The 27,901-nt window shown below is 40.4% G+C and overlaps 1 protein-coding gene across 1 annotated transcript in view; it reads right to left on the bottom strand.

The window, feature by feature from the left end:
- Positions 1–27,901, bottom strand: part of LOC121547750 (calcium-activated potassium channel subunit alpha-1) — a 197,746-nt gene that overhangs the window by 56,870 nt on the left and 112,975 nt on the right. The window contains exons 5-9 of the mRNA XM_045209901.1: positions 13,898–13,973; positions 11,614–11,689; positions 10,152–10,322; positions 7,175–7,266; positions 271–381 (exon numbers count right to left, since the gene is read on the bottom strand). Coding sequence (XP_045065836.1) covers positions 271–381; positions 7,175–7,266; positions 10,152–10,322; positions 11,614–11,689; positions 13,898–13,973 — 526 coding nt within the window. The remainder of the gene's footprint in view (positions 1–270; positions 382–7,174; positions 7,267–10,151; positions 10,323–11,613; positions 11,690–13,897; positions 13,974–27,901) is intronic.

The raw sequence follows: 27,901 nt of genomic DNA, 5'->3' as shown, positions 1-27,901 counted from the left end.
AGGGAAAGGTGGTGGCAGTTCCCGAAAGGTTGTTTGGGTCATTTATGGGAGCTGCTATCACCTTTCCTTCTCTGAAACACTCAGTATTGTTATGAGTATTGGGGCCATTTTCCCAGACTCAGATTAAACCTAAAGTCCTGGAATAAAACACACTTTTAATGGACTTTCAATTTCCCATTGAGTATGGTTTTTTTAAGTCAAGGACTAGGCTTAATCTGGGTCCGGGAAACTGGCCCGTAAAGTGTAAAGGGAAAAACATGGTGCACTTACTTATGGAGAAAAACAATTTCTACACTGACATCATCCCTGTCCTTGTGTAGGAAGTCTTTCAGGAAGTTGGACACACTTTCAAGGGTAATATGACCACAGACCACGATGTGCCTACAGGAAATAAGATCCAGGAATAGTCATAAGATTTAAACTATGGTTTGCTAAAAGCTGCAGCCAAAATAAGGACGTTGATAAAACTGCTGAAGGGATGTTTCACATTCTTTCTTGACTCTGAAAATAAAGTGAAATCATATGTTGGATCTGACAGAAAAAAATAAAAAGTGTCCACGCCACAGTAAAAAGTCAATAAAAAAAAGGACCTGAAAAAGTATGTTTCTTTGTAGACAAAAAAAATGACATATCATTCTCCCTGGTTTCTACAGTACATGTTCTTTTGATGAACAGCAGTCCATTGTTATGTGAACAGGTGGCAGTACTAAAGCCTTTATACTGTACAGTCAGTCCTGTGTAAGGCCTGAAGGACAGGTCAGGAAAGATCACAGAGCAGAGCGCATTCTGGCTTCCCAGTAGCAGATTAAAAAGGATGAGAATTTCCTTTTTTGGAGATTACGATGCGATTGCTACATTCTACAATCCAGGAAAGAGCTTATCTTTAGCAAGATACATCTTGCCTCCACATTGGGGTAGCTTTCCATCAGACAGTGTCCCTGCTACAGGATAGTACCTGCAGGATTGTGAGATAAACTCTTCATCGTGAGATAAACTCAGGATGGGGTTAAGAAGGGCATTTCTTTAAGCTGTTATTGCAATGGTCAGTTCCATCACGTACCAAACCTACAAGTAATATATACATACTGACAACTCACATACTGCACATGGTATTGAAATAAGTCTAACATTGTATCTTATTACATTTCTTATTTATCGTATTGTATCTTGTTTATGTTATAGCATTGGGTATATTATTATGTGAATATTACTGAGATGTTCTATTTATATGTATATATGAAAATGGGAATGTATAGACAGTGTGACGGAGACATAAGAAAATGAATCACTTGAAACAGAAATACTTCAGAATGCAGAAGGAAGGAGAAGATAATCAATTACCAACACAGGCTTTGACTAAAGAGACTTGGCTAACGAGACTTGACTAAAGAGACTTGGCTAAAGAGACTTGACTAGAGACTTGACTAAAGAGACTTACTAAAGAGACTTGACTAAAGAGACTTGGCTAAAGAGACTTGACTAAAGAGACTTGGCTAAAGAAACTTGGCTAAAGAGACTTGACTAAAGAGACTTGACTAGTGACTTGGCTAAAGAGACTTGACTAAAGAGACTTGCCTAAAGAGACTTGCCTAAAGAGACTTAACTAAAGAGACTTGGCTAAAGAAACTTGGCTAAAGAGACTTACTAAAGAGACTTGACTAAAGTGACTTGACTAAAGAGACTTGACTAAAGAGACTTGGCTAAAGAAACTTGGCTAAAGAGACTTGACTAAAGAGACTTGACTAAAGAGACTTGACTAAAGAGACTTGACTAAAGAAACTTGGCTAAAGAGACTTGACTAAAGAGACTTGACTAGTGACTTGGCTAAAGAGACTTGACTAAAGAGACTTGCCTAAAGAGACTTGACTAAAGAGACTTGACTAAAGAGACTTGGCTAAAGAAACTTGGCTAAAGAGACTTGACTAAAGAGACTTGACTAGTGACTTGGCTAAAGAGACTTGACTAAAGAGACTTGGCTAAAGAGACTTGACTAAAGAGACTTGACTAGTGACTTGGATAAAGAGACTTGACTAAAGAGACTTAACTAAAGAGAATTGCCTAAAGAGACTTGACTAGAGACTTGGCTAAAGAGACTTGCCTAAAGAGACTTGACTAAAGAGACTTACCTAAAGAGACTTAACTAGAGACTTGACTAAAGAGACTTGACTAAAGAGACTTGACTAAAGAGACTTGGCTAAAGAAACTTGGCTAAAGAGACTTGACTAGTGACTTGACTAAAGAGACTTGACTAAAGAGACTTGACTAAAGAGACTTGGCTAAAGAGACTTGACTAAAGAGACTTGGCTAAAAAGACTTGACTAAAGAGACTTGACTAAAGAGACTTGGCTAAAGAGACTTGGCTAAAGAGACTTGTCTAAAGAGACTTGACTAAAGAGACTTGGCTAAAGAGACTTGACTAAAAAGACTTGACTAAAGAGACTTGGATAAAGAGACTTGCCTAAGGAGACTTGCCTAAAGAGACTTGCCCAAAGAGACTTGGCTAAAGAGACTTGACTAAAGAGACTTGCCTAAAGAGACTTGACTAGAGACTTGACTAAAAAGACTTGACTAAAGAGACTTGACTAAAGAGACTTGACTAAAGAAACTTGACTAAAGAGACTTGACTAGAGACTTGGCTAAAGAGACTTGACTAAATATACTTGCTAAAGTGACTTGACTAAAGAGACTTGACTAAAGAGACTTGACTAAAGAGACTTGCCTAAAGAGACTTGCCTAAAGAGACTTGGCTAAAGAGACTTGGCTAAAGAGACTTGGCTAAAGAGACCTGACTAAAGACTTGACTAAAGAGACTTACCTAAAGAGACTTGACTAAAGAGACTTGACTAATGAGACTTGCCTAAAGAGACTTGACTAGAGACTTGACTAAAGAGACTTGACTAAAAAGACTTGACTAAAGCGACTTGGCTAAAGAAATTTGACTAAAGAGACTTGACTAGAGACTTGAGTAAAGAGACTTGGATAAAAAGACTTGGCTAAAGAGACTTGACTAAAGAGACTTGACTAAAGAGACTTAACTAAAAAGACTTGACTAAACAGACTTGCCTAAAGAGACTTGCCTAAAGAGACTTGACTAGAGACTTGAGTAAAGAGACTTGGATAAAGAGACTTGGCTAAAGAGACTTGACTAAAGAGACTTGACTAAAGAGACTTCACTAAAGAGACTTGACTAAAGAGACTTCACTAAAGAGACTAGACTAAACAGACTTGCCTAAAGAGACTTGCCTAAAGAGACTTGACTAGAGACTTGACTAAAGAGACTTGGCTAAAGAGACTTGACTAAAGAGACTTTGTTAAAGAGACTTGACTAAAGAGACTTGCCTAAAGAGACTTGCCTAATTAGACTTGACTAGAGACTTGACTAAAGAGACTTGACTAAAGAGATTTTGCTAAAGAAACATGACTAAAGAGACTTGCCTAAAGAGACTTGCTAAAGAGACTTGACAAAAGAGACTTGCCTAAAAAGACTTGACTAAAGACTTGACTAAAGAGACTTGGCTAAAGAGACTTGACTAAAGAGACTTGACTAAAGAGACTTGCCTAAAAAGACTTGACTAGAGACTTGACTAAAGAGACTTGGCTAAAGAGACTTGCTAAAGAGACTTGACTAGAGACTTGCCTAAAGAGACTTGGCTAAAGAGACTTGACTAAAGAGACTTGGCTAAAGAGACTTGACTAAAGAGACTTGGCTAAAGAGACTTGACTAGAGACTTGACTAAAGAGACTTGACTAAAGAGACTTGGTTAAAGAGACTTGACTAAAGAGACTTGCCTAAAGAGACTTGCCTAATTAGACTTGACTAGAGACTTGACTAAAGAGACTTGCCTAAAAAGACTTGACTAGAGAATTGACTAAAGAGACTTGACTAAAGAGACTTGACTAAAGAGACTTGGCTAAAGAAACTTGACTAAAGAGACTTGACTAAAGACTTGACTAAAGATACTTGGCTAAAAAGACTTGACTAAAGAGACTTGCCTAAAGAGACTTAACTAGAGACTTGACTAGAGACTTGACTAAAGAGACTTGACTAAAGAGACTTGGCTAAAGAAACTTGACTAAAGAGACTTGACTAAAGAGACTTGACTAAAGAGACTTAACTAAAAAGACTTGACTAAACAGACTTGCCTAAAGATACTTGCCTAAAGAGACTTGCCTAAAGAGACTTGACTAGAGACTTGACTAAAGAGACTTGGCTAAAGAGACTTGGCTAGAGAGACTTGACTAAAGAGACTTGACTAAAGAGACTTGACTAAAGACACTTGACTAAAGAGACTTGACTAAAGAGACTTGACTAAAAGGAAGTCCCCAAAAATTATCCACAACAAATTAAACAACAAAAAATGTAAAAGCGAGCCAAGAGTAGTTCTTTCAGAGGGTTGAGGCATCCAGGGATTTAGGGCAGAATCCTACTGTACTTTGAGAAACACGTGTGTAACTTGAATTTCTGCGTGAATCATGCATTGATTGATGTCAATGGGAGATTTGCATGGAAATTTGAGTTATGCGCACACATCTCAAGGTAGTGTTTGGCCCTCAGGGTGTAGGTCTGACTGAAGATTAAGGCCAGGAATGTAGCAGGGCTTGGAAAATCAAATGAACTGGTGGTACCAGACAAAAAAAATAACAAGGAAATAAAAGTTAACTAGAAGCAAGCGAGGAACATGCAAGAGCGTATGTGGACATGCAAAAGATGCAAAAAGTGGGTAGCTAGACCACTTTATTAACATTCATTTCAAATAATCTGGGAGTAAATTAAATGTAGATTAGCTGATTATTTAACCGCAGGTTTGTTAGGACACTTAAGACAAGTATTATTATTTGTTGTTATTGTGCAATATTTTCAATGACATCATCTCTGTCATCAAGATAGAACACATCATGTTAAAAATGCAGTACATTCATGAATTTAGAAATGCTATAAAAAATTACTACAGCTATAGTTGGAATCAGTCCTGACTTTACGTGCAAAAAAAAAAATATATACAGTGGGGAAAAAAAGTATTTAGTCAGCCACCAATTGTGCAAGTTCTCCCACTTAAAAAGATGAGGGAGGCCTGTAATTTTCATCATAGGTACACGTCAACTATGATAGACAAAATGAGAAAAAATATTCCAGAAAATCACATTGTAGGATTTTTAATGAATTTATTTGCAAATTATGGTGGAAAATAAGTATTTGGTCAATATCAAAAGTTTCTCAATACTTTGTTATATACCCTTTGTTGGCAATGACACAGGTCAAACGTTTTCTGTAAGTCTTCACAAGGTTTTCACACACTGTTGCTGGTATTTTGGCCCATTCCTCCATGCAGATCTCCTCTAGAGCAGTGATGTTTTGGGGTTGTCGCTGGGCAACACGGACTTTCAACTCCCTCCAAATATTTTCTATGGGGTTGAGATCTGGAGACTTCAGGACCTTGAAATGCTTCTTACGAAGCCACTCCTTCGTTGCCCGGGTGGTGTGTTTGGGATCATTGTCATGCTGAAAGACCCAGCCACGTTTCATCTTCAATGCCCTTGCTGATGGAAGGAGGTTTTCACTCAAAATCTCACGATACATGGCCCCATTCATTTTTCCTTTACACGGATCAGTCGTCCTGGTCCCTTTGCAGAAAAACAGCCCCAAAGTATGATGTTTTCACTCCCATGCTTCACAGTAGATATGGTGTTCTTTGGATGCAACTCAGCATTCTTTGTCCTCCAAACACGACAAGTTGAGTTTTTACCAAAAAGTTCTATTTTGGTTTCATCTGACCATATGACTTTCTCCCAATCCTCTTCTGGATGCACTCTAGCAAACTTCAGACGGGCCTGGACATGTACTGGCTTAAGCAGGGGGACACGTCTAGCACTGCAGGATTTGAGTCCCTGGCGGCGTAGTGTGTTACTAATGGTAGGCTTTGTTACTTTGGTCCCAGCTCTCTGCAGGTCATTCACTAGGTCCCCCCCGTGTGGTTCTGGGATTTTTGCTCACCGTTCTTGTGATCATTTTGACCCCACGGGGTGAGATCTTGCGTGGAGCCCCAGATCGAGGGAGATTATCAGTGGTCTTGTATGTCTTCCATTTCCTAATAATTGCTCCCAAAGTTGATTTCTTCAAACCAAGCTGCTTACCTATTGCAGATTCATTCTTCCCAGCCTGGTGCAGGTCTACAATTTTGTTTCTGGTGTCCTTTGACAGCTCTTTGGTCTTGGCCATAGTGGAGTTTGGAGTGTGACTGTTTGAGGTTGTGGACAGGTGTCTTTTATACTGATAACAAGTTCAAACAGGTGCCATTAATACAGGTAACGAGTGGAGGACAGAGGAGCCTCTTAAAGAAGAAGTTACTGGTCTGTGAGAGCCAGAAATCTTGCTTGTTTGTAGGTGACCAAATACTTATTTTCCACCATAATTTGCAAATAAATTCATTAAAAATCCTACAATGTGATTTTCTGGAATTTTTTTTCTCATTTTGTCTGTCATATTTGACGTGTACCTATGCTGAAAATTACAGGCCTCTCTCATCTTTTTAAGTGGGAGAACTTGCACAATTGGTGGCTGACTAAATACTTTTTTTCCCCACTGTATATATAATAATATTTGCATTGTGGTGGGTGGCAAGATGCATATGATTGGCAAACACAAAACACAGACACAAACATGTAAGCGTTCTAGTAAATAAACGAGCAAAACACTCAAGCATATAGCAAATAATGCTTTTGACACAATGACGGGCTAGCACACAAATACCGGTACAAAGCAATAGTGTAAGCTTTTCATGGCCAAACTCTCCAGTCACCTGTGTGACTCCCCCCCCCCCCCAAAAAAAAAATTAAATAAAATAATAATAATAATAATAATAATCTCTACTTTTCAATATAAAACATTTTAGAATAATTACTGGTACCCCTCTTTAGGAGAGGGGGAAACTTGAGAAGTCACACCAAAACCACACCTTTTAGAATCATTTTTTGTTTGTTTATTTGTTTGACTTACTTTCTGCCTCGGGTCGAGTTATAACTCCCTCCATATTTCTTCCGATTAAGGATGAGAGCAGCAATTTCTGGCACGTAGCGAGCAAACATGGCCTACATGCATGGAACAGAGAAAGAAAAGGGCATGCAGAGGACAGTTCTACTGCAGGCAGAGGCAGTAGAGCCTCCCAGTGATACTTACTTTCTCCCATTAACCGCACTATAGGAACCACCATATTTCTTGCGGTTTCCTATTAACTCTATGATTTCAGGGACGTAGCTCGCAAACATGGCCTAAGGAGAAGATAGGAGACAGAAGAAGAGACTAAAAAAAAGATAGGCAAAAGAGAGAGCAGGGCGTCTATTTTTGCTTAAAATGTATCCGTAAAATCTGAAAATTCAAGAATTTTTTTTGACAAAAAAAAAGAAATAGAATAGAAAATGTGCAAAAACTGTTAACTGCTCTGGATACAATAGGTGATAGATATAAAAAGTTAGATTACTACATTATGGTAAAAGTTAGAACACAATCTGAAATCATGTAAAGTTTTTCATATTCAGATTCTAGGGAGAGAGAAAAAAAGATAAGCAATGAAAGAAAAAAAATGTCAGGAAATTTAACTTAGCCAGCTTTTACGGATATTTAGTTAGGAAAAAAAGCAGGAAAAAATGACACAGTTGGCCAACTGTATGCCAATCTGTGATTTAAAAAGTTTAGAGTAATAAAAAGGAAGAAAAAAACCTTAAATGCCATGTTTTGTCCAACAAACACTTATGCCAGGTTGATTTGAATAGGACAGCCTACTGTAACATAGCTGCACATCAATTCATTAAATTAGCTAAACTATTATGTATTAATCGAATATATGTTAAGCCTTGTGTGTGCTTAAATTTGGCTTGTAATGTAATGTATAAATGTACAGTATATACAACATATATATAGTAGTACTGTACTACTGTCTGAACTAACTACTATAGTAGTCCTGTACTACTGTCTGAACTAACTACTATAGTAGTCCTGTACTACTGTCTGAACTAACTACTATAGTAGTACTGTACTACTGTCTGAACTAACTACTATAGTAGTACTGTACTACTGTCTGAACTAACTACTATAGTAGTCCTGTACTACTGTCTGAACTAACTACTATAGTAGTCATGTACTACTGTCTGAACTAACTACTATAGTAGTCCTGTACTACTGTCTGAACTAACTACTATAGTAGTACTGTACTACTGTCTGAACTAACTACTATAGTAGTACTGTACTACTGTCTGAACTAACTACTATAGTAGTCCTGTACTACTGTCTGAACTAACTACTATAGTAGTCCTGTACTACTGTCTGAACTAACTACTATAGTAGTACTGTACTACTGTCTGAACTAACTACTATAGTAGTACTGTACTACTGTCTGAACTAACTACTATAGTAGTACTGTACTACTGTCTGAACTAACTACTATAGTAGTACTGTACTACTGTCTGAACTAACTACTATAGTAGTACTGTACTACTGTCTGAACTAACTACTATAGTAGTACTGTACTACTGTCTGAACTAACTACTATAGTAGTACTGTACTACTGTCTGAACTAACTACTATAGTAGTCCTGTACTACTGTCTGAACTAACTACTATAGTAGTACTGTCCTACTGTCTGAACTAACTACTATAGTAGTACTGTACTACTGTCTGAACTAACTACTATAGTAGTACTGTACTACTGTCTGAACTAACTACTATAGTAGTACTGTACTACTGTCTGAACTAACTACTATAGTAGTCCTGTACTACTGTCTGAACTAACTACTATAGTAGTACTGTACTACTGTCTGAACTAACTACTATAGTAGTCCTGTACTACTGTCTGAACTAACTACTATAGTAGTACTGTACTACTGTCTGAACTAACTACTATAGTAGTACTGTACTACTGTCTGAACTAACTACTATAGTAGTCATGTACTACTGTCTGAACTAACTACTATAGTAGTACTGTACTACTGTCTGAACTAACTACTATAGTAGTACTGTACTACTGTCTGAACTAACTACTATAGTAGTACTGTACTACTGTCTGAACTAACTACTATAGTAGTACTGTACTACTGTCTGAACTAACTACTATAGTAGTACTGTCCTACTGTCTGAACTAACTACTATAGTAGTCCTGTACTACTGTCTGAACTAACTACTATAGTAGTCCTGTACTACTGTCTGAACTAACTACTATAGTAGTACTGTACTACTGTCTGAACTAACTACTATAATAGTACTGTACTACTGTCTGAACTAACTACTATAGTAGTCATGTACTACTGTCTGAACTAACTACTATAGTAGTACTGTACTAATGTCTGAACTAACTACTATAGTAGTACTGTCCTACTGTCTGAACTAACTACTATAGTAGTACTGTACTACTGTCTGAACTAACTACTATAGTAGTCCTGTACTAATGTCTGAACTAACTACTATAGTAGTACTGTACTACTGTCTGAACTAACTACTATAGTAGTACTGTACTACTGCCTGAACTAAGCCTTCTTCCATTGTTATACAAAATAGAAATAATCAAGTAAAATCAACATAATAACAGTTGAATGGTTTTGCTTGCATCATGCTAACTGTCTGCTGTGTGTTACTGGTATAAACTGATGTGCCATGTTGACCATCACGCTGGTCTATACATCACTCCTTTCACTGTGTTTGTTGGAATTTGGGGAGGGGGAAGCTCAAGCATTGGGTCATCTGAAACCGTACATTATTTTAGTTAACAGTGGGAACCATTATCAAACCAATCTTACTCGGTTTGAACCATACAGCAATTCAGTATATACTCAGAAATAAAACTATACAATATGATAATAGTAAATGTAAATGTATATACCTTCAGTGCAATTATTATATAATAAGTATTATAGGCGTATAATACTTACAAATATAATACATTTGACAATAATTAACTGCCATGGGTAACTCAGCCACAACAAAACATCAACTACAAGACAATAATAGAGCTTCGATTTCAACAGGCTTTGAAGTGCAAAGACTTTCCAGCTATTGGTAAGAGCAGCAGGGATAGGTATCGTGATGGTTGGAGGTGTGATCGTATGCATGAAGGATATAAGCGTTATATAGGATTATATATATAATAAAATAAGAGGGATTTTTACCAAACCACCAAGGATGAAGAACACCATGAAAAGTCGGCCCAGGGTGGTTTTTGCATACACGTCTCCATAGCCCACAGTGGACATGGTAACCATGAGCAAGTAGACACATTCCCAGTAGGAAAGTGACTGGGAATTTTGGAAGTTTTCCCAAGGATCCCCTGAGTTTTCCACCTAGAACAAAGGTCAAAATACTGGATATTGAAAGAGAGGAAAATGCAGAGCCTTTTTCATGTACTCAATCTTGTATTACAACTCACTCACTCACTCACTCACTCACTCACTCACTCACTCATTCACTCACTCACTCACTCACTCACTCACTTACCTAATGTATTATTTGCATACTCAGTTATTTACTTAGTTACTTTGTTACTCACTCACATATAACTTATCAATGATGTACTGTCTCCAGAACTGTAATAAACATTTTCATAAGCAATGACTATGTTACCATCTAAAGGCACTACACATTTTAAAAACAGACTCAAACATATTCCACAGTTATAACATTAATTAAGGTGAGGCATTGTGTAGCTATATCTCTGTAGCTGTATCTCTGTAGGATATCTCTGTAGGATATCTACTGAATGTAGGATATCTCTGGAGGATATCACTGTAGGATATCGCTAAAGGATATCGCTGTAGAATATCTCTGTAGCTATATCTCTGTAGCTGTATCTCTGTAGGATATCTCTGTAGGATATCTACTGAATGTAGGATATCTCTGGAGGATATCACTGTAGGATATCGCTAAAGGATATCGCTGTAGAATATCTCTGTAGCTATATCTCTGTAGCTGTATCTCTGTAGGATATCTCTGTAGGATATCTACTGAATGTAGGATATCTCTGGAGGATATCACTGTAGGATATCGCTGTAGAATATCTCTGTAGCTATATCTCTGTAGCTGTATCTCTGTAGGATATCTCTGTAGATATATCTCTCTGTAGGATATGTATGTAGCCCTTTCCTGCAGTCAAATTACCAAACCTCCCTCTAGTGGGATCATGGGTGGAATGGTATTCATATTTTTCATAATTTCATAATTAATCAACATATTTTTTTTTGTTTAACTGCTGAAAATCCGGTGTTTCTATGTCAAACGGTTTTGTTACATTTCAGTCTTCTGTGATGTATATAAAGTGTAATATTGGGAAGCAAACTCAAAATTGAATACATTTAAACTCTATATCTGACATGGTACAGGTGTCTTATTTTTCTTTAAGCCCATAACCATATGTGTGTGAGGTGTATACTTTTCTTTCAAAGTAGATTTGTTTAAGACTACCTAGAATCACTCTGTGTGACCCTGATTTAGCCCACTGCAGTGTCAAAAGGGGCTAGGTCGTGCAATACTTTACTTAAAATGAATGTCCATCCCTGTCTGTTAGATGTGTCAGAGACTGAATATTTACAATCATATAGTTCTTCTGTTTTGCCTTTACGGCGCTGGGTAACTTACCAAATGTATGAAGCCTGCAGCTGTTAGCCATGTGCTTATGAAGATTGAACATAAGTTCACCAGTTTTATGGAATTGCTATTGAAAACAAGAGAGCCAGACGATATCAGTGAACATTTGATAGTGTCCAACGCCAAAAGACCTGCCTTGTGAACGTTTAAACAAAGTGTACAGGTACAGGATCCATATTTGGTAATACAATTAAACGTCGGTAGCATTTTAACTGAACTGTTATTTAAAATAGTGCCGTACTATAGTCATGACCATAACAGAAAGTAGTTTGGCTGCTCCAGTTGTACATATCTGCCCTTGCACTATATGTGCCTAATGGGGATTTTGTTTGAAGAACATCCTTTGGGATAAAGTATGATATCTGCTAACAGAACCTCCTTTGGGATAAAGTATGATATCTGCTAACAGAACCTCCTTTGGGATAAAGGATGATATCTGCTAACAGAACCTCCTTTGGGATAAAGTATGATATCTGCTAACAGAACCTCCTTTGGGATAAAGGATAATATCTGGTTGCAGAACCTCCTTTGGGATAAAGGATGATATCTGCTAACAGAACCTCCTTTGGGATAAAGGATGATATCTGCTAACAGAACCTCCTTTGGGATAAAGTATGATATCTGCTAACAGAACCTCCTTTGGGATAAAGTATGATATCTGCTAACAGAACCTCCTTTGGGATAAAGTATGATATCTGCTAACAGAACCTCCTTTGGGATAAAGTATGATATCTGCTAACAGAACCTCCTTTGGGATAAAGTATGATATCTGTTAACAGAACCTCCTTTGGGATAAAGGATAATATCTGGTTGCAGAACCTCCTTTGGGATAAAGTATGATATCTGCTAGCAGAACCTCCTTTGGGATAAAGGATAATATCTGGTTGCAGAACCTCCTTTGGGATAAAGTATGATATCTGCTAACAGAACCTCCTTTGGGATAAAGTATGATATCTGCTAACAGAACCTCCTTTGGGATAAAGTATGATATCTGCTAACAGAACCTCCTTTGGGATAAAGGATAATATCTGGTTGCAGAACCTCCTTTGGGATAAAGGATGATATCTGCTAACAGAACATCCTTTGGGATAAAGGATAATATCTGGTTGCAGAACCTCCTTTGGGATAAAGCATGATATCTGCTAACAGAACATCCTTTGGGATAAAGCATGATATCTGGTTACACACTGAGCTGCTCAGCCGACATTATTATGTAACAGCAACAAAGCAACCCCCCCCCCCCAAAAAAACGTGCTTTAATCCAAAAACGTTTTTATTCTTATGAAATATCACAAAATATTATTTCAAAATCCAAAATCCAAAATTAATGACGAACTAGCTTTCATGGCCCTTCACTTTTCAATGCAGAATCTACTGTGCATACAAATCTTCCTAAGGTCTTACTGTATATTCCTACGGTAATGTTACAGTGCTTACTGTATATTCCTAAAGTAATGTTACAGTTACTTGCATTGTCCTGTCCAGTATTAGTCTGGCCTGAGCCCAGTCCATTTATATACTGTTTGTTCTGTCCTGCTCTGCCCTTACCTTCATCACAGTTAATGAGTCTGGGGATTATTCTAAAGCATTTTGTTGAGCTATAAGCTTCTTCCTGACAGATGTGCATCACAAGCTTTAATTCTAAGCAGTGGGGTAAATGATATAATTCATCATGCTGCATGATGTCCAATAGGTTTCAAAGAGCAGAATCATCAATTCAGAATCAATTTGGAATTGAAGTAAAATTGAATATATGGTATATTATACATCCTAAAGAACAATACAGAACATGTTATAATTGTAGTTTTTAAAGTGAAATATATTATTTGCTTGTTATCACAGCAGTACGGTGTAATTTAATACGGAAACTTATTTCTTTCCCCAAATATGACAGAAATACCCCAAACTGTTCCCCAGTAATCCACCAGGTCTGAAAGTAGGACATGCTCATTTGACTAGTTTCAAATAAAAAAAAATATTTGATCCAATAACAAAGTTGGATCAAAGTTGCACAAGTTCAGAGAGGAGGTTCTATATTCAACAGTTTCCAGTAGCTACTGTACATTAAAAAGGCCACACTATATCAGAAGAGACAGTAAATGCATTGTATAATTGTACCTGTGTCAATATTCATCACAGATGAAGTCAGAATTACAAACATTATCATAACATAGCGCATGCAAATATTTGGAATACTACTAATTAGAATGAATACAAAATCGAATTCTACTTAAATTAAATACACTGAAGTTGGAGAAAATAATATTGCACTTACCTTGTTTTTAATATATTCAAAAACTGTAAGATTTCTGAGAACTGTATCAATCTTAAGGCCCTTAAAAACCTCAAGCCTGTGTGAGAGAAAAGTACAGGTAGAAGTTACTCAGAGTGAATTCTTTGCACATGTTATTTACATCAAGTCATTGTTATTCGCCTGTACACAGTAAAGAAAGTACAATCACAGCAAACTAAATTGCATACCTTTGAAGCCTTCATCCATCTTCAAAAGCTTAAATGGATTCATGGCTAATAACAAACTAAAGTACCCTTAAAAAACAAAAATAGCAGCGCCAAAACACAACCAAGGTATAGGCCTCTCAAAAAACAAACAGCAGCAGTGAAGCAAGTAGCAGAAACTGCAAAAACAAAAAATTTAAAAACCTTATTCAAAACAACACACTCTGCATCAAAGAAACTTCTGAGGAATAAATACACTGCCAATGTCTCATACAGAGTTTTAATCTCAGGAGACTCACTAAATCACAAAGCACAAGCATCTACCAGATCCATTTTTTCATTACTAAGGACTAAAACAGCAAGAGATGAAAACCTGGATTAGTCAGACCAAAGACAGGTGGACAGGCCCAGTTAGACGGGTCATCAGCCATGACGTCAAATAATCCCACATTTGCAGCCATAAAAAACAAAAAAAGCTACATCTAAGTACCCTTCCAAGAGCTCAAGGACAAAGGTGCACCGGTGAATTGCCACAAGCTGTTGAATTACTACCACCAAAGGCCAGTGCCACACACACACACACAAACACACACACACACACACACACACACACACACACACACACACACACACACACACACACACACACATACACATGCACACACACACACACACACACAGTATAATCTGATCATCCAACAGTAGGATGTGAAAGAATGAATTGCTTATTGTTATAGCATCAAAGGGCTTTTCAGTATGGCATACAACTGTATGTCAATCCCACAATACCCTGCTGAGGATAGCCATGTGTGCGACAGCAGATGCACTTTAGATGTAGGCCTACTGTATGTGTCACAGAGAATATTTATTTACATTTGTATATAATCGTATTTTCCTCAATTCTCAATTATTATTGTCCATAAATGTCCTAAATTATAACATCAGATTCTGTAACTCATTATAAGCTTGCAATGTAGAAAGAAATGCCCTCAAAAGCTTACTAACCAAAAATATGTTGACTGTGTCAATCCCAGAAAGTAATTTAAAAACATTCCAATAATGCACAATTCAAGGACCCTAAAACCTCTTAACTCTTTTTCTATTGTCAACTGGTTACAAGTAAACAAGTTCTCATTTGAAAAAAAAACTACATTTGTTGAAACCAAATATATGATTCAATGCTGTTGTATTTGATTATTAACAAACCTATATTTCTTTCAACACTCAACCTAATTTCCCCTTTGGTTAAACAACATCAATACTCACTAATATACACTACCATTCAAAAGTTTGGACACACCTACTCATTCAAGGGTTTTTCTTTATTTGTACTATTTTTTACATTGTAGAATAATAGTGAAGACATCAAAACTATGAAATAACACATATGGAATCATGTAGTAACCAAAAAAGTGTTAAACAAATCCAAATATATTTTATATTTGAGATTCTTCAAATAGCCACCCTTTGCCTTGATGACAGCTTTGCCCACTCTTGGCATTCTCTCAACCAGCTTCATGAGGTAGTCACCTGGAATGCATTTTAATTAACAGGTGTGCCTTGTTAAAAGTTAATTTGTGGAATGTCTTTCCTTCTTAATGCGTTTGAGCCAATCAGTTGTGCTGTGACAAGGTAGGGGGGTATACAGAAGATAACCCTATTTGGTAAAAGACCAAGTCCATATTATGGCAAGAACAGCTCAAATAAGCAAAGAGAAACTGGCTCTCATGAGGACCACCACAGGAATTGAAGACCCAGAGTTACCTCTGCTGCAGAGGATAAGTTCATTTGAGTTAACAGCCTCAGAAATTGCAGCCCAAATAAATGTTTCACAGAGTTCAAGTCACAGACACATCTCAACATCAACTGTTCAGAGGGGACTGTGTGAATCAGGCCTTCATGGTCGAATTGCTGCAAAGAAACCACTACTAAAGGACACCAATAAGAAGAAGAGACCTGCTTGGGCCAGGAAACACGAGCAATGGACATTAGACAGGTGGAAATGTGTTGTTTGGTCTGAAGTCCGCTGCGTCTTTGTGAGACGCGGTGTGGGTGAATGGATGATCTCCGCATGTGTAGTTCCCACCGTAAAGCATGGAGGAGGAGGTGTTATGGTGTGGGGGTGCTTTGCTGGTGACACTGTCTGTGATTTATTTAGAATTCAAGGCACACTTAACTAGCATTGCTACCACAGCATTCTGCAGCGATACGCCATCCCATCTGGTTTGGGTTTTGTGGGACTATAATTTTTATTTTTCAACAGGACAGTGACCCAACACACCTCCAGGCTATGTAAGGGCTATTTTACAAGAAGGAGAGTGATGGAGTGCTGCATCAGATGACCTGGCCTCCACAATCCCCCGACCTCAACCAAACTGAGATGGTTTGAGATGAGTCGGACAGCAGACTGAAGGAAAGGCAGCCAACAAGTGCTCAGCATATGTGGGAACTCCTCCAAGACTGTTGGGAAAGCATTCCAGGTGAAGCTGGTTGAGAGAATGCCAAGAGTGTGCAAAGCTGTCGTCAAGGCAAAGGGTGGCTACTTTGAAGAATCTCAAATATAAAATATAGTTTGTTTTGTTGAACACTTTTTTTGTTACTGCATGATTCCATATGTGTTATTTCATAGTTTTGATGTCTTCACTATTATTCTACAATGTAGAAAATAGTACAAATAAAGAAAAACCTTTGACTGGTAGTGTATATACTGGTAGTGTATATACTGGTAGTGTATATACTGGTAGTGTATATACAACCCATGTTTTCATGTTGTACCAAGTAGATTTTTCACTTTGGAATAACTTAACAACATTTCTTCAATTGAAATTCAAGCAATTTAATTCATTTCCTGTTCATCAAATATTAAGTTGGTTGCATAACATGAAATAATGGCTCCAAAAACTTATTTACATAACACTTCCACATTAACTGCACTGTAAAAAATATATATATATTGTTGTTTTTACAGTAATTTACTGGCAGCCAGTTACCTGTAAGTTACTGTTAAAAAAGGTACAGTATATTACCGTAGATTCCAAATAAACGTTTGTATAATCTTTTTTTTTCTCCCCAATTTCGTGGTATCCAATTGGTAGTTACAGTCTTGTCGCTGCAACTCCCCTATGGACTCGGGAGAGGCGAAGGTCGAGAGCCATGCATCCTCTGAAACACAACCCTGCCAAGCCGCACTGTTTCTTGATACACTGATCGCTTAACCTGGAAGCTAGCCACACCAATGTGTTGGAGGAAACACCGTCCAACTGACAGCTAGCAGGCGCCTGGTCCGCCACAAGGAGTCGCTAGAGCACAATGAGACAAGGAAATCCTGGCCGGCCAAACCCTCCCATAACCCGGACGACGCTAGGCCAATTGTGCACCCCCTCATGGGTCTCCCGGTCACGGCCGGCTGTGACACAGCCTGGGATCGAACCCGGGGCTGTAGTGACGCCTCAACATTCCGATGAAGTGCCTTAGACCACTGAGCCACTCAGGAGGCCCTGTAAAACAGTAACTTATAGAGATCCTATTAAATTACTAAAAGGGCGATGTCATGAACCCTCAAAGTTCCAGAATGCGGTGAAAATGGCAGCCATATCGGTCAGGGAGAAATCCAAACCAGTCTAATTGGAATGAATGGCAGTAGAGGCCTAAACCTGATATTACTTATGCAGGAAAATACAAGTATTATATTGTGTAATATACTTATTGTCAACCTAAAATATTGTCAAATAATTATAAATACAGTTTATATGGGTTTTATACACTTTTTCCTGTATACAGTTGAAGTCAGAAGTTTACATACACTTAGGTTGGAGTCATTAAAACTTGTTTTTCAACCACTCCATAAATGTCTTGTTAATAAACAATTTAAAGGCAATGCTACCAAATACTAATTGAGTGTATGTAAACTTCTGACCTACTGGGAATGTGATGAAATAAATAAAAGCTGAAATAAATCATTCTCTCTACTATTATTCTGACATTTCACATTCTTAAAATAAAGTGGTGATCCTAACTGACCTAAGACAGGGCATTTTTACTAGGATTAAATGTCAGGAATTGTGAAAAACTGAGTTTAAATGTATTTGGCTAAGGTGTACGTAAACTTCCGACTTCAACTGTAAATAGCCTCTAGAATATACAGTGGGGAGAACAAGTATTTGACACACTGCCGATTTTGCAGGTTTTCCTACTTACAAAGCATGTAGAGGTCTGTAATTTTTATCATAGGTACACTTCAACTGTGAGAGACGGAATCTAAAACAAAAATCCAGAAAATCACATTGTATGATTTTTAAGTAATTCATTTGCATTTTATTGCATGACATAAGTATTTGATCACCTACCAACCAGTAAGAATTCCGACTCTCACAGACCTGTTAGTTTTTCTTTAAGAAGCCCTCCTGTTCTCCACTCATTACCTGTATTAACTGCACCTGTTTGAACTCGTTACCTGTATAAAAGACACCTGTCCACACACTCAATCAAACAGACTCCAACCTCTCCACAATGGCCAAGACCAGAGAGCTGTGTAAGGACATCAGAGATACAATTGTAGACCTGCACAAGGCTGGGATGGGCTACAGGACAATAGGCAAGCAGCTTGGTGAGAAGGCAACAACTTTTGGTGCAATTATTAGAAAATGGAAGAAGTTCAAGATGACGGTCAATCACCCTAGGTCTGGGGCTCCATGCAAGATCTCACCTCGTGGGGCATCAATGATCATGAGGAAGGTGAGGGATCAGCCCAGAACTACACGGCAGGACCTGGTCAATGACCTGAAGAGAGCTGGGACCACAGTCTCAAAGAAAACCATTAGTAACACACTACGCCGTCATGGATTAAAATCCTGCAGCGCACGCAAGGTCCCCCTGCTCAAGCCAGCGCATGTCCAGGCCCGTCTGAAGTTTGCCAATGACCATCTGGATGATCCAGAGGAGGAATGGGAGAAGGTCATGTGGTCTGATGAGACAAAAATAGAGCTTTTTGGTCTAAACTCCAGTAGCCGTGTTTGGAGGAAGAAGAAGGATGAGTACAACCCCAAGAACACCATCCCAACCGTGAAGCATGGAGGTGGAAACATCATTCTTTGGGGATGCTTTTCTGCAAAGGGGGCAGGACGACTGCACCGTATTGAGGGGAGGATGGATGGGGCCATGTATCGCGAGATCTTGGCCAACAACCTCCTTCCCTCAGTAAGAGCATTGAAGATGGGTTGTGGCTGGGTCTTCCAGCATGACAATGACCCGAAACACACAGCCAGGGCAACTAAGCAGTGGCTCCGTAAGAAGCATCTCAAGGTCCTGGAGTGGCCTAGCCAGTCTCCAGACCTGAACCCAATAGAAAATGTTTGGAGGGAGCTGAAAGTCCATATTGCCGAGCGAAAGCCCCGAAACCTGAAGGATCTGGAGAAGGTCTGTATGGAGGAGTGGGCCAAAATCCCTGCTGCAGTGTGTGCAAACCTGGTCAAGACCTACAGGAAACGTATGATCTCTGTAATTGCAAACAAAGGTTTCTGTACCAAATATTAAGTTCTGCTTTTCTGATGTATCAAATACTTATGTCATGCAATAAAATGCAAATGAATTACTTAAAAATCATACAATGTGATTTTCCGTCTCTTACAGTTGAAGTGTACCTATGATAAAAATTACAGACCTCTACATGCTTTGTAAGTAGGAAAACCTGCAAAATCGGCAGTGTATCAAATACTTGTTCTCCCCACTGTATGTAAACAGACCATAAATGTCTACATTTCGGTTTTCTTGTAAAGCTGTGAGTGCTATTATATGATACAATATCACTACTTGTTGCATTTCCAACTTGTCTAAGTCCTATCATCAACTGATTTCAGCCAGTGTATGGCTGTAGATTGACTGCTTTGTTTGAATGGAATGTTGGCATACTGGCAGTTAATTAGAAACATTTATGGAATAATTCCTCTAAAACTGACTGGTTAGCTAGCTAACAAACATACAGAGATAAATCCGTCAAATTCATTATTTTACACAATATCTTATCACAGCACAGGAAAACCATGGTTGACCAACTCCCTGACTAAAATGGATGACCTTTATTCCATCCTAAGAAGGTTCATGTCCATTCTAGTATTCTAATTCCATGCTTACAGGTAACTGGCAACCAGTAAGTTACTGTTAAAAATAACAGGATGTTTTTCCAGTGTGGGTACAATATTGTAACCAAATGGTGACCGTCTGTCTGATCAATGGAAACCTTTCTAGGCTCTTTATATCATTGAAGATTCAGAGCTGGCAGTGAACATGTAATATATATTTTTTTTAACATAGCACATTACCTGGCATGATAGGTGGCCAACGATAACAAACTGAAAGTCCCGCCCCCAATAGGCCATGCCTCCAACTCTTCTGATAGGCTGCCCGCTATGCAATGCGAATGCACATGAGGTGTTGAAAGCAATTTAGAAGTTTTCGTTCTAATAAAAAAAATCACATTGATCTGTCAAATTCGTTAGCTAAACTGCAGCCCCAAGAGTAAACATTCAAGTGAAATATCCCTGCCTTTGGTAACAAAAACATTACAGATGAAAGACGCTACAGTAAGTCAAATATCTATAATCTATAATCTATAAATACAGTCGTGGTCGAAAGTTTTGAGAATGACACAAATACTAATTTGCACAAAGTCTGCTGCCTCAGTTTTGATGATGGCAATTTGCATATACTCCAGAATGCCATGAAGAGTGATCAGATGAATTGCAATTAATTGCAAAGTCCCTCTTTGCCATGAAAATGAACTTAATCCCCCAAAAACATTTCCACTGCATTTCAGCCCTGCCACAAAAGGACCAGCTGCCATCATGTCAGTGATTCTCTCGTTAACACAGGTGAGAGTGTTGACGAGGACAAGGCTGGAGATCACTCTGTCATGCTGATTGAGTAAGAATAACAGACTGGAAGCTTTAAAAGGAGGGTGGTGCTTGAAATCATTGTTCTTTCTCTGTTAACCATGGTTACCTGCAAGGAAACATGTGCCGTCATCATTGCTTTGCACAAAAAGGGCTTCACAGGCAAGGATATTGCTGCTAGTAAGATTGCACCTAAATCAACCATTTATCGGATCATCAAGAACTTCAAGGAGAGAGGTTCAATTGTTGTGAAGAAGTTGTCAGGGCACCCAAGAAAGTCCAGCAAGCGCCAGGACCGTCTCCTAAAGTTGATTCAGCTGCGGGATCGGGGCACCACCAGTGCAGAGCTTGCTCAGGAATTGCAGCAGGCAGGTGTGAGTGCATCAGCACGCACAGTGAGGCGAAGACTTTTGGAGGATGGCCTGATGTCAAGAAGGGCAGCAAAGAAGCCACTTCTCTCCAGGAAAAACATCAGGGACAGACTGATATTTTGCAAAAGGTACAGGGATTGGACTGCTGAGGACTGGGGTAAAGTCATTTTCTCTGATGAATCCCCTTTCCGATTGTTAGGGGCATCCGGAAAACACCTTGTCCGGAGAAGACAAGGTGAATGCTACCATCAGTCCTGTGTCATGCCAATGTGTCATGCCACTCACAATTTTGCCTAAGAACACAGCCATGAATAAAGAATAGTACCAACACATCCTCCGAGAGCAACTTCTCCCAACCATCCAAGAAAAGTTTGGTGACGACCAATGCCTTTTCCAGCATGGTGGAGCACGTTGCCATAAGGCAAAGGTGATAACTAAGTGGCTCGGGGAACAAAACATCGACATTTTGGGTCCATGGCCAGGAAACTCCCCAGACCTTAATCCCATTGAGAACTTGTGGTCGATCCTCAAGAGGCGGGTGGACAAACAAAAACCCACAAATTCTGACAAACTCCAAGCATTGATTATGCAAGAATGGGCTGCCATCAGTCAGGATGTGGCCCAGAAGTTAATTGACAGCATGCCAGGGCGGATTGCAGAGGTCTTAAAAAAGAAGGGTCAACACTGCAAATATTGACTCTTTGAATAAACGTAAGGCAGGCAATACGCTTGACTTCATCTTTACTAGATGTTGCTCTTCTACTAATCTCACTGCAACTCCCCTCCATGTCTCCGACCACTACTTTGTATCCTTTTCTTTCTCGCTCTCCTCCAACACTACTCACTCTGCCCCTACACAGATGGTAACGCGCCGCCGCAACCTTCGCTCTCTCTCTCCCACTACTCTCTCCTCTTCCATCCTATCATCTCTTCCCTCTGCTCAATCCTTCTCCCTCCAATCTCCTGATTCTGCCTCCTCAACCCTCCTCTCCTCCCTTTCTGCATCCTTTGACTCCCTGTGTCCCCTATCCTCCCGGCCGGCTCGGTCCTCCCCTCCAGCTCCGTGGCTTGATGACTCATTGCGAGCTCACAGAACAGAGCTCCGGGCAGCTGAGCGGAAATGGAAGAAAACTAAACTCCCTGCCGACCTGGCATCTTTTCACTCCCTCCTCTCTACATTTTCTTCATCTGTTTCTGCTGCTAAGGCCACTTTCTACCACTCTAAATTCCAAGCATCTGCCTCTAACCCTAGGAAGCTCTTTGCCACATTCTCCTCACTGCTGAATCCTCCTCCCCCCTCCTCCCTCTCTGTGGATGACTTTGTCAACCACTTTGAAAAGAAGGTTGACGACATCCGATCCTCGTTTGTTAAGTCTAATGACACTGCTGGTCCTGCTCACACTGCCCTACCCTATGCTTTGACTTCTTTCTCCCCTCTCTCTCCAGATAAAATCTTGCGACTAGTGACTGCAGGCCGCCCAACAACCTGCCCGCTTGACCCCATCCCCTCCTCTCTTCTCCAGACCATCTCCGGTGACCTTCTCTCCTACCTCACCTCGCTGATCAACTCATCCTTGACCGCTGGCCATGTCCCTTCCGTCTTCAAGAGAGCGAGAGTTGCACCCCTTCTCAAAAAACCAACACTCGATCCCACTGATGTCAACAACTACAGACCAGTATCCCTTCTTTCTTTTCTTTCCAAAACTATTGAGCGTGCCGTCTTTAGCCAACTCTCTTGCTATCTCTCTCAGAATGACCTTCTTGATCCAAACCAGTCAGGTTTCAGGACTGGTCATTCAACTGAGACTGCTCTTCTCTGTGTCACGGAGGCTCTCCGCACTGCTAAAGCTAACTCTCTCTCCTCTGCTCTTGTCCTTCTAGACCTGTCTGCTGCCTTTGATACAGTGAACCATCAGATCCTCCTCTCCACCCTCTCCGAGCTGGGCATCTCCGGCGCGGCTCACTCCTGGATTGCGTCCTACCTGACCGGTCGCTCCTACCAAGTGGCGTGGCGAAAGCTGTCTCCGCACCACGTGCTCTCACCACTGGTGTCACCCAGGGCTCAGTTCTAGGCCCTCTCCTTTTCTCCCTATACACCAAGTCACTTGGCTCTGTCATATCCTCACATGGCCTCTCCTATCATTGCTACGCTGACGATACACAACTAATCTTCTCCTTTCCCCTTCTGATAACCAGGTGGCGAATCGCATCTCTGCATGTCTGGCCGACATATCAGTATGGATGACGGATCACCACCTCAAGCTGAACCCTGGCAAGACGGAGCTGCTCTTCCTCCCGGGGAAGGACTGCCCGTTCCATGATCTCGCCATCACGGTTGACAACTCCGTTGTGTCCTCCTCCCAGAGTGCGAAGAGCCTTGGCGTGACCCTGGACAACACCCTGTCGTTCTCCGCTAACATCAAGGCGGTGACCCGATCCTGCAGGTTCATGCTCTACAACATTCGGAGAGTACGACCCTGCCTTACACAGGAAGCGGCACAGGTCCTAATCCAGGCACTTGTCATCTCCCGTCTGGATTACTGCAACTCACTGTTGGCTGGGCTCCCTGCCTGTGCCATTAAACCCCTACAACTCATCCAGAATGCCGCAGCCCGTCTGGTGTTCAACCTTCCCAAGTTCTCTCACGTCACCCCCCTCCTCCGCACACTCCACTGGCTTCCAGTTGAAGCTCGCATCCGTTACAAGACCATGGTGCTTGCCTATGGAGCAGTGAGGGGAACGGCACCTCCGTACCTTCAGGCTCTGATCAGTCCCTACACCCAAACGAGGGCATTGCGTTCATCCACCTCTGGCCTGCTGGCTCCCTTCCTCTGCGGAAGCATAGTTCCCGCTCAGCCCAGTCAAAACTGTTCGCTGCTCTGGCACCCCAATGGTGGAACAAGCTCCCTCACGACGCCAGGACAGCGGAGTCACTCACCACCTTCCGGAGACATTTGAAACCCCACCTCTTTAAGGAACACCTGGGATAGGATAAAGTAATCCTTCTACCCCCCAAAAAAAATATATATATATATATATATATATAATTGTAAAGTGGTTATCCCACTGGCTATAGGGTGAATGCACCAATTTGTAGTCGCTCTGGATAAGAGCGTCTGCTAAATGACGTAAATGTGCCCTTGAGCAAGGCACTTAACCCTAACTGCTCCTGTAAGTCGCTCTGGATAAGAGCGTCTGCTAAATGACTAAAATGATGTAAAAAATGTAATTGTCAATAAAAGCCTTTGACACTTATGGAATGCTTGTAATTATACTTCAGTATACCATAGTAACATCTGACAAAAATATCTCATAACACTGAAGCAGCGAACTTTGTGAAGACCAATACTTGTGTCATTCTCAAAACGTTTGACCACGACTGTACAACATATAAACCATTCAGTGTCTCACTTCCGCCATACTCAGTTTGATATTGATGTTACAGAAGCTTCAGCCAGATGGCAACACAACGTACAATACAAATCCTGGACTTGAGCTCTCTCTCACTCTTCCTCTCTCTCCCTCCTCTGTCTCTCTCTCTCTCTCTCTCTCTCTCTCTCTCTCTCTCTCTCTCTCTCTCTTCTGTCTCTCTCTCTCTCTCTCTCTCTCTCTCTCCCTCCTCTCTCTCTCTCTCTCTCTCTCACTCTCTCTCTCCTCTCTCTCCTCTCTCTCTCTCTCTCTCTCTCTCTCTCTCTCCTCTCTCTCTCTCTCTCTCTCTCTCTCTCCTCTCTCTCTCTCTCTCTCTCTCTCTCTCTCTCTCTCTCTCTCTCTCTCTCTCTCTCTCTCTCTTTCTCCAGCTGACATGTTAGCCGGCAGTGGAGGGGTTTTTGGACGAGGCAAAACAGCCTCTGGGTTTATATTAGATCCTATTAATAATTTCCTACATTGTCTAGCCAGGTCTTAAGGTCTTACCCCAGTAGGAGTTTAAATAGAAGCATGTCTTACCCCAGTAGGAGATTAAATGGAAGCAAGTATTACCCCAGTAGGAGAAGAAATGGATGCAAGTATTACCCCAGTAGGAGATTAAATGGAAGCAGGTTTTACCCCAGTAGGATATTAAATGGATGCAAGTATTACCCCAGTAGGAGATTAAATGGAAGCAGGTTTTACCCCAGTAGGATATTAAATGGATGCAAGTATTACCCCAGTAGGAGATTAAATGGAAGCAGGTTTTACCCCAGTAGAAGATGAAATTGAAGCAGGTCTTACCCCAGTAGAATATGAAATGGAAGCAGGTCTTACCCCAGTAGGATATGAAATGGAAGCAGGTCTTACCCCAGTAGGATATATGAAATGGAAGCAGGTCTTACCCCAGTAGGATATTAAATGGATGCAGGTCTTACCCCAGTAGGATATGAAATGGAAGCAGGTCTTACCCCAGTAGGATATGAAATGGAAGCAGGTCTTACCCCAGTAGGATATATGAAATGGAAGCAGGTTTTACCCCAGTAGGAGATTAAATGGAAGCAGGTCTTACCCCAGTAGGATATGAAATGGAAGCAGGTCTTACCCCAGTAGGATATATGAAATGGAAGCAGGTCTTACCCCAGTAGGATATTAAATGGATGCAGGTCTTACCCCAGTAGCAGATTGAATGGATGCAGGTCTTACCCCAGTAGGATATGAAATGGAAGCAGGTCTTACCCCAGTAGGAGATTAAATGGAAGCAGGTCTTACCCCAGTAGGATATGAAATGGAAGCAGGTCTTATCCCAGTAGGAGATGAAATGGAAGCAGGAAGACACAGGTTGTCCCGGTCCTCTTTCTCCACGGCCTGCTGTTGTTGGTCCATCTTGACCCTGTAGCAGTTCTGGAAGAGCTCCCCGCACGACTTCTTATGTCGCCGCGTGTTCTGAAACGTCTCAGAGCGCGTGCCCCCATCGGGCCCTCGGTACACTAACATCTTAGTCAGAATCATGATTTCTAATGTCTTCTAAGACTGAAAAATAATTATGTTGGCAAAGCTTCCTGAAATCCATAGTAAGTTTCCCAGTTGTTGCGTTTCTCGTCAGTCAGTGTCTAAATATGGTTCTGTTTAAGGCTTCACAACATCCTCTGGATCCGTGTAATCCAACTCCTTACAACAGCTTACTCTATCTATCCCCTGCTTCTTTTTCCCTTCCTTCATCACACAGCAAATCAATCAAAGGCTCTCGGTATCCATCTCAAACAGCAGAGAAAAGGTTGAGCAGGTGGCTCAACATGTCGCTGTCCACCAGGAAGAGATAAAACCACATGTTCTGTAGGCCTGTCAGGATCAGATTTACCACAGATACTGTAGCATCCTCGTTATGATCATCAGCCTTTTCCTGCTTTGAGCTGCTATGTGCTGCATGTGACACATTCAGCTTGAATATAGCTAGCGGTCAGCTTTTGTTACAGCAGTTGTCATTAATTCAGGGTCATTGTTCTTCCACTAAATCCAGAGAAAAAATAATTAATGATTGCTAAAGCCTCTCAGACAGAGTTTGACTCGGCACTGACACATCACATGGCGATACACATTCTTTCTGGTGACAGTTTTGAGGAGTTACGATACGTTCTACCCTAAAATGACTGTCTATGACCGAATGTGGCCAACTGCTGTCTGATGAGATGTACTGTACATTGTCCAGTAGTAATGGGAAAGGCTCGCCTCACCGTCTGGTTGGCCTCTGTCTTTTCCTGGGTGGGTCTGCTATTGAAAGTCATATCAAAACATCATAGGCCTATATATTTCCAGTGAAATCACAGTGTCCAGAATCAAGACACAACATAAAACCTTTCCAGCGAGATTACAGAATATAACAATCTTTAAGGCTAGTTTCAGTGGACAGCTAAACGGTAACAGCCTCTTTCTGTGTTTACTTGTACAGCTCATGAGTAAAAAGCTGGAGCATTTGGAGCAGGAATTAGCAGCTGTCTTATCTTAAATGGGCAATGTTCTGTTGCTCCCTGGCTTTCGTCCCTAAAAAGGCTCTCACAAAGTTACTTACTAAAACAGCAGCAGTTTGAATTTAATTGGAATGACAAACTGGTTTTATTTTCTGTCCAGAGGCATCAAAAACAAAATCTGTTGAATCATTCAACATGGAAACTCCACTTGTAGGGTAGCTAGGCAACAGCCTCTCAACAGAATGTCTTGGTATGTTGCAGAGGGTAGACTATAAGCAGTTAGCTACAGTAGTAATTTGGATGGTTAGCCTATAAGCAGTTAGCTACAGTAGTAATTTGGCATCTGTAACAGTCTACTTCCAACTAGGGCTGACCCCAACTAGTCGACTGGTCGTTTGTTTGGTCGATAGGCTGTTGGTCGACCGAGATTTTTAAAAAATTCTCTCTCTCTCTCTCTCTCTCTCTCTCTCTCTCTCTCTCTCTCTCTCTCTCTCTCTCTCTCTCTCTCTCTCTCTCTCTCTCTCTCTCTCTCTCTCTCTCTCTTGCTCTCTCTCCAGGAGATGACCCACAGTCCCAAATGTCATCCTTTCAGGTGCCAGTCAACAAAACCCTATAAACTTCAATATCGGTTCATCATGTACACTGCTTTCAATCATAGACCATTTTCAATCCGTTCAATCGTCATTACAGG

This window comes from Coregonus clupeaformis, chromosome 31 (assembly GCF_020615455.1).
Source record: "Coregonus clupeaformis isolate EN_2021a chromosome 31, ASM2061545v1, whole genome shotgun sequence".
In the NCBI taxonomy this organism is placed as follows: Eukaryota; Metazoa; Chordata; class Actinopteri; order Salmoniformes; family Salmonidae; genus Coregonus; species Coregonus clupeaformis.
This window is presented reverse-complemented; position numbering and strand designations above follow the sequence as displayed.